The sequence below is a fragment of the Hylobates moloch genome, unplaced genomic scaffold (assembly GCF_009828535.3).
Source record: "Hylobates moloch isolate HMO894 unplaced genomic scaffold, HMol_V3 SCAFFOLD_6, whole genome shotgun sequence".
Lineage (NCBI taxonomy): Eukaryota > Metazoa > Chordata > Mammalia > Primates > Hylobatidae > Hylobates > Hylobates moloch.
In genome coordinates this window covers 54,155,053-54,175,215 of record NW_026652281.1, presented here as the reverse complement: position 1 = coordinate 54,175,215, position 20,163 = coordinate 54,155,053, and the positions used below count along the sequence as shown (strand labels likewise).

General features: G+C 34.6%; 1 protein-coding gene across 7 annotated transcripts in view; it reads right to left on the bottom strand.

Annotated features, from left to right (window-relative positions):
- The window catches only part of FAM172A (family with sequence similarity 172 member A), a 477,012-nt gene that overhangs the window by 429,856 nt on the left and 26,993 nt on the right, over positions 1 to 20,163 (bottom strand). For 4 of the 7 annotated variants that reach the window (XM_058440713.1, XM_032156824.2, XM_032156826.2 and 1 more), the window contains exon 2: positions 10,703 to 10,826. The exons of 1 other annotated variant lie outside the window; for it this stretch is intronic. In XM_058440713.1, the coding sequence (XP_058296696.1) occupies positions 10,703 to 10,808 (106 nt within the window). In that variant the 5' untranslated portion in view covers positions 10,809 to 10,826. Of the gene's footprint in view, positions 1 to 7,958; positions 7,995 to 10,702; positions 10,827 to 17,992; positions 18,064 to 20,163 lie in introns of those variants that run through there. 2 more of the 7 variants (XM_058440715.1, XM_058440714.1) reach the window with 2 other exon arrangements.

Below are 20,163 nucleotides of genomic sequence, written 5' to 3'. Positions count from 1 at the left end.
ATGTAAATATATAAGAAACATTTAAAAAACAAGGACACTTCAAAAGGAGCACAATAACTCTCCAGCAACAGATTCCAATCAAAGAGAAATTTATGAAATTCCAGAAAAAGAAATTAAAATATTTATTTTAAAGAAGCTCAGTAAGATACAAGGGAATATAAAAAAGCAGTAAAAAGAAATCAGAAAAACAACTCAGGATATGAATGAGAAATTTACCAAAAAGATAGACAGATATAAAAAAAGAACCAATCAGAAATCCTGGAACTGAAGATTTCACTGAATGAAAGATGAAACATATTGAAAAGCTTCAATAACAGGCCAGATCAAGCAGAACAACACATTTCAGAACACAAAGACAGGTCTTTTGAAATAGCTCAATCAGACAAAAAATAAAGAAAAAACAATGAGCAAGGGCTATGTGACATATGGAATACCATAAAGCTATAAAATACTTGAATTTGTGGTGTCCCAGAAGGCAAAGAGAAAACAAAAGGGTTAGAAACCCTATTTAATAAATAGCTAAAAAACTTTCAATGTCTAGAAAGAGATTTAGGCTTCCAGATACAAGAAACACATAAATCCCCAATCAAATGCAATATAAAAAGATCTTCTCCATCACATATTATAGTCAAACTGTCAGAAGTCAAAGAAAGAATTCTAAAAACAGCACAAGGACAGTAGCTAGTCACTTAGAAGGGAACTTCTATCAGACTAATAGCACATTGCTCAACAGAACCTTACAGGCCAAGACAAAATGGGGTAATATATTCAAAGTGCCGAAAGAGAGAAAACTGCCAGCCAAGGATGCTATATCCAGAAAAGTTTTCCTTCGTAAGTGAAGAAGAAATGAAGTCTTTCCCAAACAAGCAAAAACAGAGAATTCATCACTACTAGACCAGATCTAAGAGAACTGCTTAAGAGAATCTTAAACCTGGAGGCAAAAGGAAGATATCTAGCAACATGTAAAGGCACAACAGAATAAAACTCACTGTTAGAGGAAACACACAAATTCGAAGGGAAAGAACTCAAATGTTACCACTATAGAAAACAACCAAACTACAACAATAAACAATAAGAGAAAAAGAAAAAAACAAAGGATATTAATGCAATAAGAATCAATAAATAAAATGATAGAAATAAGTCCCCGCATATCAATAATAAACTTTAATATAAATGAATTAAACTTTCATTAAAAGACATAGACTTGCTGAATGGATTTTAAAACATGGCCCAACTATATGGTGACTACAAAACACTCACCTTACCTGTGAAGACACATAAACTGAAAGTAAAGGGATGGAGAAAGACATTCTGGCTGGGCACAGTGGCTCACGCCTATAATCTCAGCACTTTGGGGGGCTGAGGCAGGCAGATCACTTGAGCTCAGGAATTTGTGACTAGCCTGGCCTACGTGGTGAAACCCCATATCTCCAAAAAATATACAAATTAGTCGGGGATGGTGGCACATGCCTGTAGTCCCAGCTACTCAAGAGGCTGAGGTGGGAGGATCGCTTGAGCCAGGAGGTGGATGTTGCAGTGAGCTGTGATCATGCCACTGCACTCCAGCCCGGGTGACACAGTGAGACCCTGTCTCCAAAAAAAGAAAAAGAGAAAGACATTCTATGCAAACGAAAACCAAAAGTGAGCAGGAGTAGCTATACTTATATCAGACAAGGCAGAATTTAAGTCAAAAGCAGTAAAAAGAGACAAAGAAGGTCATTATATAATGATAAAGGAATCAATTCAGCAATAGAATATAACAATTCTAAACATATATGCACTCAACACTGGAGCATACAGACATATAAAGCAAACATTATTAGATCTAAAGGGAAAGATAGATTCCAATAAAATAATAGAGGGGACTTCAATTCTCCACTCTCAGCATTAGACAGATCATCTAGGCAGAATATTAACAAAGAAACAGATTTAAACTACACATTAGATCAAATGGACCAAACAGACATTTACAGAACATTTCATCCAAGAGCTGCAGAGTACACATTTTCTTCATATCAACACATGGAGCATTCTCCAGGATAGACCATATGTTAGGCCACAAAACAAGACTCAACAAATTTTACCAAAAAACTCATATCATGTATGAAATCAATAAAAAGAAGAACTTGAGAAAATGTACAAATACATGGAAACTAAACTTGCTTCTGAATGAGCACTGAGTCAAGGAAGAAATTATGAAAAAATAAAGAACTGCCTTGAAGCAAATGAAAACCAAACACAACATACCAAAACCTATGCAAAACAGAAAAAGCAAGGCTAAAAGGAAACGATGCAGCAATAAATGACTATATCAAAAAAGTAGAAAGATTTCAAATAGTCTAAGGATGCACCTCAATGAAGAGAAGAAAAAACCAAACCCAAAATTAGAAAGGAGAAAATAATAAAGAGCAGAATTATGTGAAATACAGATAAAAAAAAACAAAGAATCAACAAAATAAAAGGTAACTTTTTTGAAAAAGATAAATTTCTAAACAGCTTGCCAGACTAAGCACATGCACACAGACACACACACACACACACACACACAAACCCAGGAGACCCAGATAAAATCAGTAATGATAAAGGAATCATTACGACTACCACCGTAATAGAAAAGGTCATAACAGACTATTATGAACAACTGTACAAGCTGGAAAACCTAGAGGAAATGAATAAATTCCTGGACAAATAAAATCTACCAAGATTGAATCAGGAAGAAATAGAAAACCTGAACAGACCAGTTGTGAGTAATGACATCAAATAGGAATAAAAAGTCTCCCAACAAAGAAAAGTTCAGGACCATATGGCTATACTACTGAATTCTACCAAACATCTAAAGAAAAACTAACACAATTTCTCCTCAAACTATTCCAAAAAAATGAAGAGGAGGGAACTCTCCTTAACTCATTTTATAAGGCTAGAATTACCTTGATATTAAAACCAGATAAGATTGCAACAAAAAAAGAAAACTTCAGGCCAATATTCCTGACAAACATAGGTGCAAAATGACTCAACAAAATAACAATAAACCAGATTCAACAGCACATCAAAAAGATAACACATCATCATCAAGTAGGATTTACCTAGAAATGCAAGGATGGTTCAACATATGCAAATCAATTAGTGTGATACAGCACATCAACAGAATGAAGAACAAAAACCATATGATCATCTCAATAGATGCAGTAAAAGCATTTGATAAAATTCAACAACCCTCCCTGATAAAAACACTCTCAACAAAGTAGACATTGAAAAAATATATCTCAACATAATAAAGGTCATATGTGACAAACTCACACCAAACATCATAATGAATGGAGAAAAGCTGAAAGCCTTTCCTCTAAAAACTGGAACAACACAAGGATGGCCACTTTCACTACTCCTATTCAGCATAGTACAGAATGTCCTTTTCAGAAAAATCAGGCAAGAGAACAAACTAAAAAGCATCCAAATTGGAAAAGAAGTCAAATTGTCCTTTTGCATATGATATAATCTTATATATAGAAAAACCTAAAGACTCCACCAATAAACTTGTAGCTCTTATAAATTCAATAAATAACAGTATATAGAATCAACATAGAAAAATTATTAGTGTTTCTAAATTCCAATAATAAATGAGCTGAGAAAGTGATCAAAAAGGCAAACTCATTTACAACAGCTGTAAGAAAAATACCTAGGAATAAATTTAACCAAAGAGGTGAAAAACCTCTAAAAGGAAAACTATAAAACATTAATGAAAGAAATTGAAGAGGACACAGACAAATGGAAAGACATTCCATGTTCAAAGACTGGAATAATTCAATGACCATATGGCTCAAAGCAATCTCCAGATTCAATGCAATCCCTATTAAAATACCAATGACATTCCTCGCAGAAATAGAGAAAAACAAAAAATACTAAATTCAAATGGAAACAAAAAAGAGCTCAAATAGCCAAAGCAATGTGAGCAAAAGGAACACAGCTGGAGACATCATGCTAACCTGACTTTGAAATATATTACAAAGTTACAGTAACCAAAACAGCATAATATTATTATTTTAAAAACAAAAGACTTGTAAGGCCAGGCACAGTGGCTCATGCCTGTAATCCCAGCACTTTGGGAGGCTGAAGTGGGCGGATCACTTTCTTACTGGCAGGTCTTTGTTCTTAGAGATCCCAAGATGGGGGTGGGCTGCTCCCAAGATGGCAGCAAGCCTTTTTTCTCTGACCTGGGGTTCTTGGCCTCACGGATTCCAAGGAATGGAACCTTGGGCCATGCAGTGAGTGTTATAGCTCTATTAGAAGCCATGGAACCCAGCAACTAGTGTTCAGCTCAATTAGGATAAACCCGGGCACTTAGCCATGCAGGAACAATGGCGAGCCTCTAGCCCAATCGGGAGCAGCAACGGGCACCTTGCTGGATCAGGAGTACAGTGGACACCTGCCGGATCCGGAGGGGTGGAAGTCAGCGGCAGGTCTGCGAAGGCGGCAAACAGCAGTGGTGGACGGGGAGCAAAGGTCAGCTTGAGCAGTAACAAACACGGACCAGAAGAGTATGCAGTTGCAAGATTTAATAGAGCGAAAACAGAGCTCCCATAAAATGGGAGGGGACCCAAAGGGGGTTGCCACTGCCAGTTTGAATGCCTGGGTTTATATCCAGATCATTGTCCCTCCCACTGTGCTCTCGGGCAACATATGATTTGACTATTTCTTTACCTCCTGCTTTTAGCCTAATTTGTATTTTAGTGAGCCCTCTTTACTACCTGATTGGTCAGGTGTGAGCTAAGTTACAAGCCCCACATTTAAAAGTGGGTGCAGTCACCTTCCCCAGCTAGGCTTAGGAATTCTTAGTAGGCCTAGGAAATCCAGCTAGTCCTGTCTCTCAACTTGAGGTCAGGAGTTCAAGACCAACCAGCCTGGCATACATGGCAAAACCCCGTCTCTACTAAAAGTACAAAAAAAAAAAAATTAGCCAGGTGTGGTGGTGGGCACCTGTAATCCTAGCTACTCAGGAGGCTGAGACTAGAGAATCGCTTGAACCCAGGAGGCAGGGGTTGCAGTGAGCCGAGATCACGCCATTGCAGTCCAGCCTGGGCAACAATAGTGAAACTCCTTCTTAAAAAGATAGATAGATAGATAGATAGATAGATAGATAGATAGATAGATAGAAGATAGATAGATAGATAGATAGATAGATAGATAGATAGATAGATAGATAGATAGATAAAAGACATGTAGACTAATGGAACAGAATAGCAGTATAGAGAACCCAGAAATAAATCCACATATTTACAGTCAACTGATTTTCAACAAAGGCACCAAGGCTATACATTGGGGAAAGAACACCCTCTTAAGTAAATGATTCTGGAAAAACTAAATATCTATACGTAGAAGAATGAAACTGGAGCCCCATCACTCATCTATAAAAATCAACCCAAGATTTAGATTAAAGACTTAAATGTAAGACCTGAAATTACAAAGCTAGTAGAATGAAACACAGGGGAAACACTTCAGGACACTGGTCTAGGCAGATTTTTATGGCTAAAGCCTTTTGAGAAAACAGAAACAAAAAACGACAAATGGGACTACATTAAACTAAACTGCTCCTACACAGCAAAGAAAACAATTAACAGAATGAAGAGACAAACTATTGAATGGGAGAAAATATTCACAAACTATTTATTCAACAAAGTATTAATAATCCAGAATACACAAGGAAATCAAACAATTCAGCAGTAAAAAACAAAAAATAATCCCATTAAAACATGGGCAAAGGACATAAATAAACATTTCTAAAAAGAAGGCATACAAATGGCCAATAGGTATGTTAAAAAACACTCCATTTCACTAATCATCAGGGAAATGCAAGCTAAAACCACAATTAGATATCCTCTCACCCCAGTTAGAATGGCTATTACTAAAAAGACAAAAAATAACAGAAGCTGATGAGGCTGTAGAGAAAAGGGAATTCTTATACACTGTTGTTAAGAATGTAAATTTGTACAATCTCCATGGGAAACAGTATGGGCATTTCTCAAAATACTACAAATGGAACTATCATACAAGCCAGCATTTGCACTACTAGGTATGTATTCACAGAAAAGGAATCAGTATATCTAAAGGATAATCGCATTGCATGTTTATTGCAGCATTATTCACAATAGCAAAGATATGGAATCAACCTGAGTGTCCATCAACAGATGAATGGATAAAGAAAATGTGATATAATATACACAATGGAATACTATTTGACCATAAGAAATGTGGTATATATACAAAAAGGAATACTATACATCCATAAGAAGAATAAAATCATGTCATTTGGAGCAAGATGTATGGAACTGGAAGTTACTGTGTTAAGTGAAATAAGTCAGGTACAGAAAGACACAGTGCATGTTCTCACTCATATGTGAGAGATAAAGTTGATCTCATGGAAGTAGGGAGTAGAATGATAGCTATCAGAGAAGTGTGTGGGTGATTGTGCACAGGAGGAAACAATGAAGAGAGTTTGTTTAATGGGTAGAAACATACAGTTAGATAGAAGGTATAAGTTCTAATGTTCAATAGCATATAGGGTGATTAAAGTTAACAACAAAGTATTATATATTTCAAGACAGCTAAAAGAGAGGACTTAAAATGTTCCCAACGCATAGAAATCATAAACACTTGGGGCAATGGATAATGGAAATATCCTAACTTGATCATTACACATTCTATGCATGTAACACAATATCACATGTACCCCATAAGTATGTACAAATACATATCAATAAAACAAAGAGAATGAAAAGACAATCCAAAGACTGGGAATGTTTACTAATCACGTATCTTAAAAAGAAGTTGTATCCAGAACACATGAACAACTTTTAAAACTCAACAATAAGAACACAAACAAAAAGAAGGGGGCAAAATTCTAGACTTTACCAAGAAAGATGTATATATGGCATATAATTCACCATTAGGAAAATGCAAATTAAACCACATAGAAACAAAAACCTGTGACAATGAGAAAAAAATTCAACAAACCTGTCAATATTAATTGCTGATAAAGACGCCAAACTAAGAGAACTCTCATACATTATTGGTAGTAGTGAAAAATAATACAGGTACCTTGAAAAGTGGTTTTCTAGTTCTTACAAAGTTATTGTAGACATACCATATTACCCAGCAGTCCTCCTCCTAGGTATCAACCCAGGACAAATGAAAATAAATATCCACATAAAAACCTGTCGATGAATGTTTTTAAAGACTGTATTCATAATCACCCAACCCTGGAAACAACACAAATGTCTAACATTTGGCAAATGGATAAGTAAAATATAGTTTATCCATTCAACAGAATAAAATTCAGCAACGAAACGAAACCTACTAATGTATGTTTAAAAATTAACTGAAAATAGATCATTAGTTTAAATGTGAAATATAAAACAAAACTTTTAGAAGAATGCATAGGAGAAAACCTTCATAAACTAGGACTAGGGAAAGAGTTCTTTGACATGACACTAAATGCACAGTTTATAAAAGAAAAAAATTGATAAACAAGACTTTATCAGAATTAAAAATGTTTGCCCTACGAAAGATGTTAAGAGGGTGAAAGACAAGCTACAGACTGAGAGAAAATATTCACGAAGAATATATCCAATAGAGACTTGTATCTAGAAAATATAAAGAACTATCAAAGCTCAATAGTTTTTAAAAAATCCATTTGGAAAATGGACAAAAAATATGAATAGGTATTTTACCAGAGACAAGGTACAGATGGCAAATAAGCACATGAAAAGATATATGTCAACATCACTAGTGAGATATCACTATGTACCTAATAAAATGGCTAAAACTAAAACATAGTAATAATACCAAATGCTGAGGAGGATGTAGAGAAAGTGGTTCTTTCATACGTGACTGGTGGGAATGTAAAATGGTACAGCCACTCTGGAAAATAATTTGGTATTATCTTATAAAGTTAGAAATGCACTTACCATATGACCCAGCAATCACATTCTTGGGCATTTAACCTAGAGATATGAAAACTTATGTTCACATAAAAACTTATACATGAATACACACAGTAAATTTATTTCTAATAATCAAAAACTGGAATCAATCCAAATGCCCTACAATGGGTCAATGGTTAAACAAAATGGCATATCTAGACAATAGAATATTACTCATCAGCAATAAACACAAATGAACTACCGATACTTACAAAAACCTGGATGGATCTCAAAGGCATTATACTTATTGAAGACAGCCAATCTCAAAAAAATACATGCCTTATGATTCCATTTCTATAACATCTACAAAATGACAAAACTAAAGGGATGGAGAACAGATTAATGATTGCCAGGAGACAGAGATGAAGTTGGCAGTTGGGGACATTCCTACAAATGGGTAACAGAAGGGACTTGCTAGTGGTAGAACACTTCTGTATCTTGATTGTTTGTGGTCATGGTTGCACAAGACAATACATAGGATCAAATTGCACAGAACTCCAAACACACTCACACACACACACACACACAAATTACTGCATATAAAACCTAATGAAAATTGAATAATGACAGTGTTTTAGTTAACAGTACTGTACCAATAAGAATATCTTGGTTTTGATGTACTATTAGCCATATAAGATGTTACTATTAGGCTATCACAAATAATGATTATAATAACTCAACATTAATGTCCAGAATAATTTTTAATAAAGGCACTATAGCAAAATGCAGGCATTTTTGAAGGGGCCTGGGGTTAGAGGGCAGTGGTAAATAAAAACTAATACATACGAACTAAGAGGACTAGATACAGAACATATTTTCAGAAATCCAGGTAAAATGGGTCAACAAATCAATAAGAGGCAGTAAACTAAAACCCTGTAAAACTGGCAAAGGGAAAAAGTAGTATTTTTGAGAAATGCAAGAATTCTTTACAAGCATATCTTCATTGCCATCTCCAAAAGAGATGACATAACTTTCTTGTGAATAATATGCCTTCCTTTAATTGTAACAGTCATCACCATCTTCCTTACCATCTTTATTATTACAGCAAACTAATTCAAACTACTTTCTTCCAGCATGCACTGCTTTAACCCTGCTCATCTTGAGTTTTACCTGACATTTTTCTCACCACTAATATACTTTTATGAGATTTTTCTACCATCTATGCCTTATCTGAAGCACTTTTCAATTAGGGAAAAGTAAAATCACCTCCAAGAGTGCATCTTGCCATGTAAACCTGAAATCCTCTAATGAACAGCAAAGAGTGGTCATTATTAGTTCACTGTTTTACATATCATAGCCCAGTTTTGAATAAACTCAAGAATAAAACTGTCTTCCTGTTAAAGGGATAAAGTTTAGAACAAATCAGTTTGCTAAGTTGTTCTAAAATATACGTTACTATGCATTTGCCATTTTATTTTCTAATATTTCCAGTTTACTCCTCCATCAACCCTTACATCCCATTTGTACCCAGCATTATTATTCCTATAGTACAGATGAAAAGAAAGATTCAGAGAAGTTAAGCAACTTGCCCATGGTAAGAAGGAAAACCTTGAGTTTGAATCCAGATAGTTCTATCTCTAGAACCTATCTACTCTTTTAACATCACTGTACTACCTCTAAAATCCAGAAAATTAATCTGAACTCACATACTGCTTGCAGGAGTATAAATCTGAACCACAACTTGGGAGATCAAATTTTCACATTAAGACTGAACATGCACAAAATCTATCTAGGTGGAAACCCAGCATGTCTATTTAGATAGAAACTGACATACACTCCTTGCCCTCACTCCTAAATTGTCCATTATTCCGAGTGTGCTGGATCCTTCCCAGCAACATACAAGCATGCAGTAAAACCTTCTATAGGGTTGTTTACAGCTGTCTCCAATTCCTCTCTTTCCATTCTCTGCTGAAAGTTCTCCAATCAGGCTTTCATTTCTATTTATTGAAACAGCTCTTTGTGAAGGTCAAATGACCTCCACATCGTCAAATGCAAAAGTAAATTCTCAGTGCTCATCTAATCTGACCCATCACCAGATATGACTTTAATTACTCCCATTTAATTTTTTCATTTAGTATTCAGGATCTCTCTTTTGTTCCTGATCCCTAACCTGTTTTACTAAAAATTACTTTTCAGCCTCTTTTGCTACTTTCTCCTCAGCTTCCCGACCCTAAAGTTCTCAGTGCCCATAGCTATCTCACAATTCAACAACAGACACTTCTTTTAGAAGTCAAATTACTTTAGATAGCAGACTTATTTTTTAATTCTAGGATTCAAAATTCCATAACAATGTCTAACGCAGATTCCTTCTAAAACATTAACATGGATAAACCTCTCATAAAATATCAGTAATGCCAATGCCACAAAGGCAGAATACAGAAACAGATCATTACCCTAATCCAGTATGATATTCCAAGCAGAAAACATAAGGTAAAGGCACTAGCCTTGATTCAAAAAACTTAATAGTTTTATTATTAAATGTATGACATTGAATAAGAAAAGCATTAAGAATTCTTATAGATGCAAAATTACATGATCCCGTGATTTATTTACTGAGTACATACATCTCAAATGCAATAATAGTTGCTGTGAGGGATATAAATAATTGCAAATACTTAGGTACTTATATTCTTATTTTAGATTTGAAATGAATGGAAGGTCACCTAAATATTCCTACACCTTTATTAGGCACAATGAAAATTTCCTGAAAAAGCAAATTAAGTATGTACCTTTCAGTGCGGTAGTCTTTTCTTTTTCATCTGGACCTCCCTGCTGGATTTGTGCCATGTTTATCCAAATTGGCAACAAAATTAAAGAGCTCAAGGAAATAGACATCAATCTTCAGAAGACAGTCTAGAATGAATGAAAGCAATAAATTAAGTTCTACTCAAAACCTATCTATTCCATGAGAACTTCCTTGATCCTCCCAGTCAGGATTAATCTCTCTATGCTAATTTCCCACTTTGTTGATGCCTATACCATAGTACTCATTATTGTCTGCTTTGCATTATACTTATTTATGAATTTATCTGAGTCAGCTAATGGCATACAAGCCACAGGAATAGGGATACAAGTTTTTGTCATCTTTCTCTCATGTCCACCAAACACAATACCTTATACGTTACAGTTACCTAATGTTTGCTGAATTTAGCCAAACTTACCATTTAGTTTTAGTTACCTATCACCTAATGTTTTTAAAAAATATCTTCGGGTAGTTCCAAAAACCTAAAATTTCTTTTAAAATAAATTGTAAGCATGGGCCATTTACAAGGTCAGAATGTCTTCCTTCTGGAACAAGCAGATAGGAGGACGCAAATACATAAATATATAAAGTATCTACACATTTCCTATGGTGTAATTAAAAATACGACTTTCAGGGAAAAATTAGCCCTTTTCAAATGAAACGATGTCATCAGTGTCTGGAAGCCATCCTCTCTAAATGGCACTCCAGTAAACAACCATACTATAAAATCAGGATTTATTAAAATCGAATTCTGCTCTACTTTGGCCAAAGGGAAGCCATTAAAACTAAAAAGAGATGGCTTTTCCCAAGGTCCCCATGAACAGTAAAGCAAATTATTTTTCCTAAAGTTTAAAAGGAAAAAAAAGTGTATCTCCTACAATGTGAAAATTTAAACTAAATTTAATGCATTAATCCAAAACTGTTAATGAAATTATATAAAAACTAGATTCATGACAATATAACAAGATTGAATATTCCTCTGAGGAATCCAATTTGACTTGCTATCCATAAAGTAAATTTCAGTTTCCATTCAGAGGTACATTTTATAATTATCTTTAAAAACAGATGTATTTCCGTAATCAGCAGAATGTAACAGAAAATACTTTTTAAAAAACTAATACTGAAAAGAAATAATTTAAAACCATGAATGTTCCAAACGGCCATAACCAATGCTGCCCTTATGTCAAGTCTAACTGTAGGTGATATGCTATAAGAGAAAGGGCACTCTGGCTCCACTAAGAACTAGCGATGAGCCCTTGATAAATTATTTAACTTCTCTGGGCCTCATTTTCCACATTTGTAAAATGGAAATGATAATCATGTTTCCCTCATAGTGTTACAGTGAGGCTAAATGTAAAACATTTCATATAGTGTCTGATCCATAATTATGTGCACAACATCCATGTTAGCTTATTTTGTTTAATTGCTGTAAACAAATCACGGCTTCATCACTTAATAACATCTCCGTGGCCAGTCATATCCAAATTCTTTAGTTTCTTCATTTATAAGATGTTGCTTCAACATTAAATAGTACAGAAGGTATACATAGCCAATCATTCCTATAACTAGCCATCTTACTGTTACTCAATGGTGTGAGATATTCTAAAAGGAATACCTAGAATGTAGCTACTTTTCACTGGGAAAGCCCTTTCACTTAGCATAAGTGGCTCTTATTTTTCTTCTGTGTATAGCTAACTCAAAACCCTATAAATTCTACATGAATAAAATGTGTCTATATCCCTTCAAGAAATATATCCTAGTATATAAGGTAGGCAATGTACAAGACTCTGGGGGTACTATGGTGAGTAAAACAAATATGGTCACTGCCCTCCTATGGCTTACTTTGCAACTGCCAAATCAAACTGCCAAGCAGCCACAAAGAAAATACATCAGACCTAGACTGATAATTACAATAATGTTAAAACAAACAAATATTTGCAAGGGCTGTATATTTCCATTCAGGAATTGGTCAAGTCCCACATGATAGTGCACAAATTTCACCAGCAACTTTTTATTACACATCATCTTGTAGCACAAATTAAAGAGAAATGTTCTTAATGAGGAAATCCACACAGCACCCTTTACTAAATATTCCACAACTAAGTTAACTACCTACAGGAGACTTCCCATCGCTAACTCAGTATTTCTTCCAAATATAAACTATTAGATTATTTTTCATTGGCCCCAAATTGTCTGATTCCTGAACAGCATAATATATATGTCATTGTGACTGGTTTAACAAAGGTAAAATTATAAATATGTATTCAGTGCTAGGGTCATTATCAAAATTCATATTTCAATGAATCACTTTCAAGATTCTGAAGATTAAATAAAAATTAATCATCATATTTTATATGAGACAACCTAAAAACTCACAAAGCAATTTGCTGGAGTAATAACATATAAGTTAAAAGACTATTGGCCAGGAGCGGTGGCTCACGCCTGTAATCCCAGCACTTTCAGAGGCCGAGGCAGGCAGATCACGAGGTCAGGGGACGGAAACCAACCTGGCTAACATGGTGAAACCCCGTTTCTACTACAAATACAAGAATTAGCCGGGTGTGGTGGCACACACCTGTAGTCCCACCTACTCAGGAGGCTGAGGCAGGAGAATCCCTTGAACCTGGGAGGCAGAGGTCGCAGTGAGCCAAGATCGCACCACTGCACTCCAGCCTGGTTGACAAAGTGAGACTCCGTCTCAAAAAAAAAAACAGAAAAAAAATTATTACATGTGACCCTAAACTTTACAGTAGCAGTTGCAAAGCAGGTAAGCATGAAGCAAAAGCAATTTGTCTGTTGCTCTCTTAACATAGTGTTAACCCTCCTGAGTTATTTTTCCTGGCTGTGGCACAGCTGGTGAAGCTCAATCAAGAACATTATAAATTCCCAATTTAGTTTTTCTAATAAAAATTCAGAGTTATAACCTGCATGACCACAGATAAACACTACTGAAAATGTAGCCAGCAAGCTATTTGGTACATTTGATATATATTAATATGTGCACTCGACATAGTTTATTTGGCATTATCTGATGGAGGTTAGGTTATAGAGAATAAAGCGGTGGAAGGTTTTTACTGATGGGAATTGGGACACAGCTGACATGTTGTATACTTCATGACAACCACTGCTGTTTAAATATGGTTTCCTAGAAATGGTTAACAGTACAAACTAGATTCAAAACATCTCAGTTTGCAATTTTATTCTGTGAACTACACAAAGCAATTATCATATCTTTTTCCTTTCTATGATTCCAACATAGAATCTACTATGTATAAAGCTATAAATAACTTGTCATGTATAATCTTTATCCAGTCAGCATTTGAAAATATGAAACAGTAGAATATTTCTTATTTGCCCTGTTGGCTCAAAATGTGGCGTATGCACTTATAAAATGTACAGAAAGATACACAAAAGCCTTATTTTTGTCTACATTTGTTTGTTTTTAGTCAGGTATGAAATACTAACTAGATATACGTAATTTTGCAACAGAAGCCCTTTTCACCTCACATTCTGAATGCATTGATGAAAGTACAAAATATATCACAAAACACGTAAAATTGGGTTAATTTTCTGAGGTTCCCAGGAGCGGTTTGGTTCCAGTCTGGCCCTAAAGATTCTATGCTCACTAAGTGAGACTTTAGAAATCAAGTTCAAAATAGCCTACTTGCAACTTAAATTACAGTAAATAGAATTGGCACAAGGGATTTATAAGGAACCAAAAGACCCACCCGAATTACAGTTAAAATATTCATCAGTTGCTCATCAGCAAAGGCTAGCTCATAGCAATGCTGGACAGCATTATTCTGAGGTTACAGTGACAAAAATGTTGGTGTGTGGGCACTGGGAAAGAAGCTGAAGAATGAAGACATCAGGCTGAGCAGACACAAGACAAAGCCCAGGGTAATATGGGCCCCTGGTGTGTAGGGATGGTGGCCTTTATAACAAATGCAAAATTGTGTTTGAATCAAAGTTTCAGAGCCAAACCTCTTTGCTCCTGAGACTAGGAATACCTGGTTCCGATCCAAGTATATATAAAATAATTTCTTAGTTTCCCAAGCAACATGATATAGTAGGTTTGGAATGAGAAATCTAGGTTTTTAATTTCAGTTCCACCACCTAGTAGCTAAGTGACCTTGAGAAAGTTACAACTTCTCTAACCTAAGTAATGGGAAGAATCATGAAAATAAAAGCAGTTACCTTTGCAGGACTATTATGAAGATTACATGAAAAAATGTATATGAAAGCACTTTACAAACTATAAATCCCTTTAAAAATATTAGTAATCCACATAAAATCTGAAATAACTAGATTCTAATTAATTTGTGCTCAAAACCCCAGAACACCAAAATCAATCAATTCACAGAAATAAAAACCTTTTAATATGCATCACTTGGATGCACTCTATGCACAAATAATAAAGTCTCACAATAAATATCTGTTAACTTGGGTTTCCAGGACTATATTGAAAATAATTATAATGGAACTTAATTTTTTCACTTAAATAAATTATACTTACATTCATTATATTTACATTCCTTTACATTCCTTTTAAATCTTATTAAAATGCATGCTTGAACAAAGACCACATATGTGGGTTCCACCTTCATTTGCCCAAGGAAGAACACTCTTCCAACTATTTCATAAATGTTTACATTGGTCACAAGATGACCAGTTCTATTCTTATCCATTAGCTTATTAGGTCATTGCCACAACTGTCAGGGGTAGGCAGAGTTGACGTACCAGCATTTTATGGAGATAAGGCATTGTGGGCTTTGAAAAGCTAAGTGAGCCTGGTTAAGGCATCTCAGATGTTAAGGGGAAGCCAAGATTCTAACTCAGGTCTTCTGACTTCTAATTATGAATGAGTTTCTTCTATTCTACCAAGTTGATACAGTCAAACAACACAACTTCACTAGAAAAATAATTTCAGTTTCTTCATTCTGCAGAAAATTCACACCTACTCTTATGTACTAATTTCTGTTATTAGGAAGTATTACAATTTGGAGTTTGGGCAAATTGGACATAGGTATCTACAGACTAAAGTTGTCAACCAAAACTATCTTAGTATATTTAGTTTGCTATTCAGAATTAAGACTGATAAAAATTACTTATCATCATCTCTCCCAATACTTTGGCAAAACAAGCATCTGAAAAAAGGGCCAAAAGTTAAGGGATATCAAATAAAAGTATTTTAAAAGAAATAGTATTGCACTACTATGTATTTTTAATAGGTCCCCAAATTGGTAATCATTTGTTTAGGTATTGCATTGTTTTTTGGCTAGCAAAAAGATAGAAACTTAACAAGACGGGAATATAAAATCTTAGAATATCTGTGACAATGTTAAAACTTAAGAAATTAAACAAAGACTAAGATGATTCTCTATTCTGAATCAAATTTCAAAAGAAAAAAATTTAAATAGTCCTTTATGAGGCTTTCATAATATGTAGCAGATAAGGGAAAACTATGGCCAAAGATAAAATAATTCTCAAAATGAATATACCACACTCAAAATTTTAGAAAAACAGAGTATGTCAAACAAACAAACATAAAAAATTGCTATTATATGAGTCAATTATGAGCATCATATAAACTACTTAAGAGACTCTAATTCTATAGTAAAAATAAATAATAAAACATAAACAATATTATAAATGTACATAACTCCAGGCCAAATTATCTTCAGAAGATTTCAAAACAGCCTACACTATGAAATAGCAGTAATAACATATTTGCAAAATCAGTATCAAATTTTCAATTTTCTCATCCCATAAACATTCTCCCAGAATCTCTGTTAAACTCAGTGAATTTGAGGTTCAACATAGATTTTAAAATATAATATGCACATGAACCATCCAGATGCCCCTTCAAGGAGAATATGCTGCTCAGCTAGAGAGTGCAGTTAGCAAACAGACTCCATCTGTTTATCACTTCAGAGCTGGCCTCAGGTGCAAAGTGCTGCGTCATTCTAGGTCATACCTTTCCACTGCTGACCCTCATTCAGTGATTAAGTCAAGTGGTAATATGAAGGCCCAGCCATTTCAGCCTGATGCAGGACAACCCTGATAGGCAATATTTGCTCCAGAGCTTGCTGCCAGGTTGGTTGAGGTTTTGCCAGGTCTCCATGTAAATTCAACTTTTCCCTCTGACCAATCCTGTTCTCTTCCTTCCTTTCGCAAGTGCTGATCTCTAAAAATATTTCATACCCCAAATTCTGTCTCAGCATCTGCTTCCAAAAAATCTAAGCTATAACAATGTCCTTTTCTAATGGTTTTCTGAATATTAAGCAAAAAAAAATTGCGATGTTAAGAGACCAGATGTATCCAGAATATATAAAAAACTCTTGCAACTCAATAACAAAAAAATTTTAAAGTGGGCAGATTATATAAGTACACATTTCTTCAAATATACAAATGGCCAAAAAACACATAAAAAGATGCTCAATATCATTAGTCATTATAAAAATGCAAATCAAAACCACATGAAATACCTAATGCACAATAACTAGCACGGCTATAATCAAAAAGGAATATAAATCAAGGTTTGTGACAATGAGAAGAAACTGGATACCTGATATATTACTAGTGCGACAACAATTGCTAGTGTGATGCAGCCACTTTAGAAAACAGTTGAGCAGTTCCTCAAAATATCACACACACAGTTACCATATGACCCAGCAATTCTACTTCTGGGTATATACCCAAGAGAAATGAAAATACATGTCCCCACCAAAACTTATGCACAAATGTTCACAGAAGCATTATTCATAATTGCCAACAAGTTGAAACAACCTGTCAACTGATGAATGGATAAACAAAATATGGTATATCCATACAATAGGATATTATTCTTTAATAGAAAGGAATGAAGTACTGATACTTGCTATGACATAAATGAAAATATTATGTGCTAATTACAATTATAAAATGAGGCCAATTACATGAAGCCAATTACAAAATGAAGCCAATTACAAAAAAAAACACACATATTGTATGATTCCATTTATATGAAGTGTCCAGAACAGGTAAATCCATAGAAATAGAAAGTTGGTTAATTGTTTTCAGGAGTTGGGGGAAGAGAAAAATGGAGTGTGACTGTTAATAGGTATGCAGTTTCTTTTTGAGGTGATGATTCCAATGGTTCAAAGACATATACTTGCATTGGGGTAGTGTCTCTATGTATTAAATGGTTCTCTCTCCAACTCTTTTCTACAGCTCTAATGCCAAAGGTCAAGGCAGTCTAAAAAAAAAAATCTTGACTGTTTCACTAACCACTCACCTTTCCCTTTACCTTCTATAAGACAGAAGCAAGAAGTAGACTTCAGGCAGACTCATTTAAAGAACTTCTCTCTTGTAATGTCCCAATCACCCCTCTCTCCAGAGCCAGGCTAGCAATTGTCTAGGCATACTCTAGCTAGATATTAAGAACAAACATATTATTTTCTAGGTATAAAAGAGGAGCATTATATAAAGATTTTGTAAATCACAGTGCATTGGTCTAGCTTGTTCTAGTTCTCTGCATTGGCAGTTCTCTGTCAATGGTAATTTGCCTCCCTTGTCCATCAGTATCCCTGGCATACAAATTCCAATGAAAACCTGGCAGAAGCACTAATTCACTTTGGTCATGATTCAGTTAATCCCCTAAGCACATACCACCTAAAAGCATCCCAATCCCACCCAATTTCTAACAAGAATTGAAATTTGGTAATAACTTTATTGTTATTATTTTGATCATTATCATAACTGATCCCAGACATTGTACCAAATTACTTCGAAGTTAGAAATGTACCATTTGCTACAGAAAAGAAAAATGAAGACAAACTTGAGCATATAATCAAGCAGCTGATTAAGCCTAGTAAGCCATATGAATGACAACAACAATAAAGTTTAATGGCACATTTAAGTTTTGTGCAGATCATAATTGTACTGCAAACAAGGCATTTAAGTACCACTCAAATCCACTATCTACTGACAGTGCACTCCTTACTATTTATTCAAGGGGAAAATTTCAGTGAAGTCTGATTTTACCTAAATGTGTTAACAAGTGGGAATGTAATTTAAGTGCCTTCAGAATAGAATTTTTTTTTGTGGCTTCTAGAATTTCCCAATCTTTATGGAGTGATAATACTTTATAGCATTTCATGTTTGTATATTTAAATAATCCTAACATGCTGAGACCAACGGGGGATAAACTCAGAGAAATTTTGAGGCTTCATATTGCTGTGATACTACAAATATCTGATCTTAAAAAAAGAGAATTAGCAATTTGAAACGTCAAGTCACATTTTTAAAACTACCATATAAGTTAACAAAGGACTTGAAGCAGGAAAATTCTTCTGTTCCAAAACCAATCAAAGAGCTCCGAATCCTCCTGCTTTCTACAAAATATTTTTTTTCCCACAAAAGACAACCATGCAACCATGGCTTAGCCATACTACTAGTTACAGGAAATAAACTCTGTGACACACTGAAGTTGCCAACACAAGGACACTTTGCTGAATGTTAGCCATTTATGTTATTAGACTTATGCTTAAACACAGTATGCCAAATGGCTCTCATTACTATTTTCTACATAAGCACAAAATGATAAAGTCCCTTCCTATGATCATAAGAATCAAGAATTTTACAAGTAGACTTCTCCTTCCAACATTACAGCCAAGTCCCCCAAGGAATCCTCCTGTGTAGTAAACCCTAGGAAGCACAATACAAAACATTAGAATATCTATAAGTTCCACTCACGAATATAAAGAAAGAAAACCATAATAACTTCAATATCTGCAGAAAAGCATTTGATAAAATTCAAAACCTATTTTTGGAAAAAAAGTCATAGAAAACTAGGAATCAAAGGAAACGTCTGTAAGCTCACAAAAAGGTTAAAAAAAACAAGCAAACAAAAATAACCACTTACAACAAAATTACTCTTAATGATAAAATATTTGTGAAAGTCTATTCAAGATCAAGAACCAGAAAAGAATGCCCATCATTATCACTTTACTATTACCACTTCTAGTCAAAGTTTGTTTGACGTTCTATCCAATGTAGTAGGACACTGAAAATAAAAACACAGTAACAATTTTAAAAAGGAAATCAAAGTTATCATTATTTTCAAATGATATAACTATCTAAAACAACAAAAACAAAGAATCAAAAAACAAGATCTTCTAAAATAAAAAAAACAAGACTCTCTGTATCATTAGGAATAAAAAGAGAATTCAACAAGATGGCTTGCTGTAAGATTTGTATTTTTTTTTTAAAGTATATTTACAAATACTAGCAACAATTAGTTATAAAGCACAGTTTTTTAATACATCATTAATAATAGCAAAAATTGGCCAGGCGTAGTGGCTCACGCCTGTAATCCCAGCATTCTGGGAAGCCAAGGCAGGTGGATCCACCTGAGGTCAGGAGTTCAAGACCAGCCTGGTCAATATGGTGAAACCCCATCTCTAC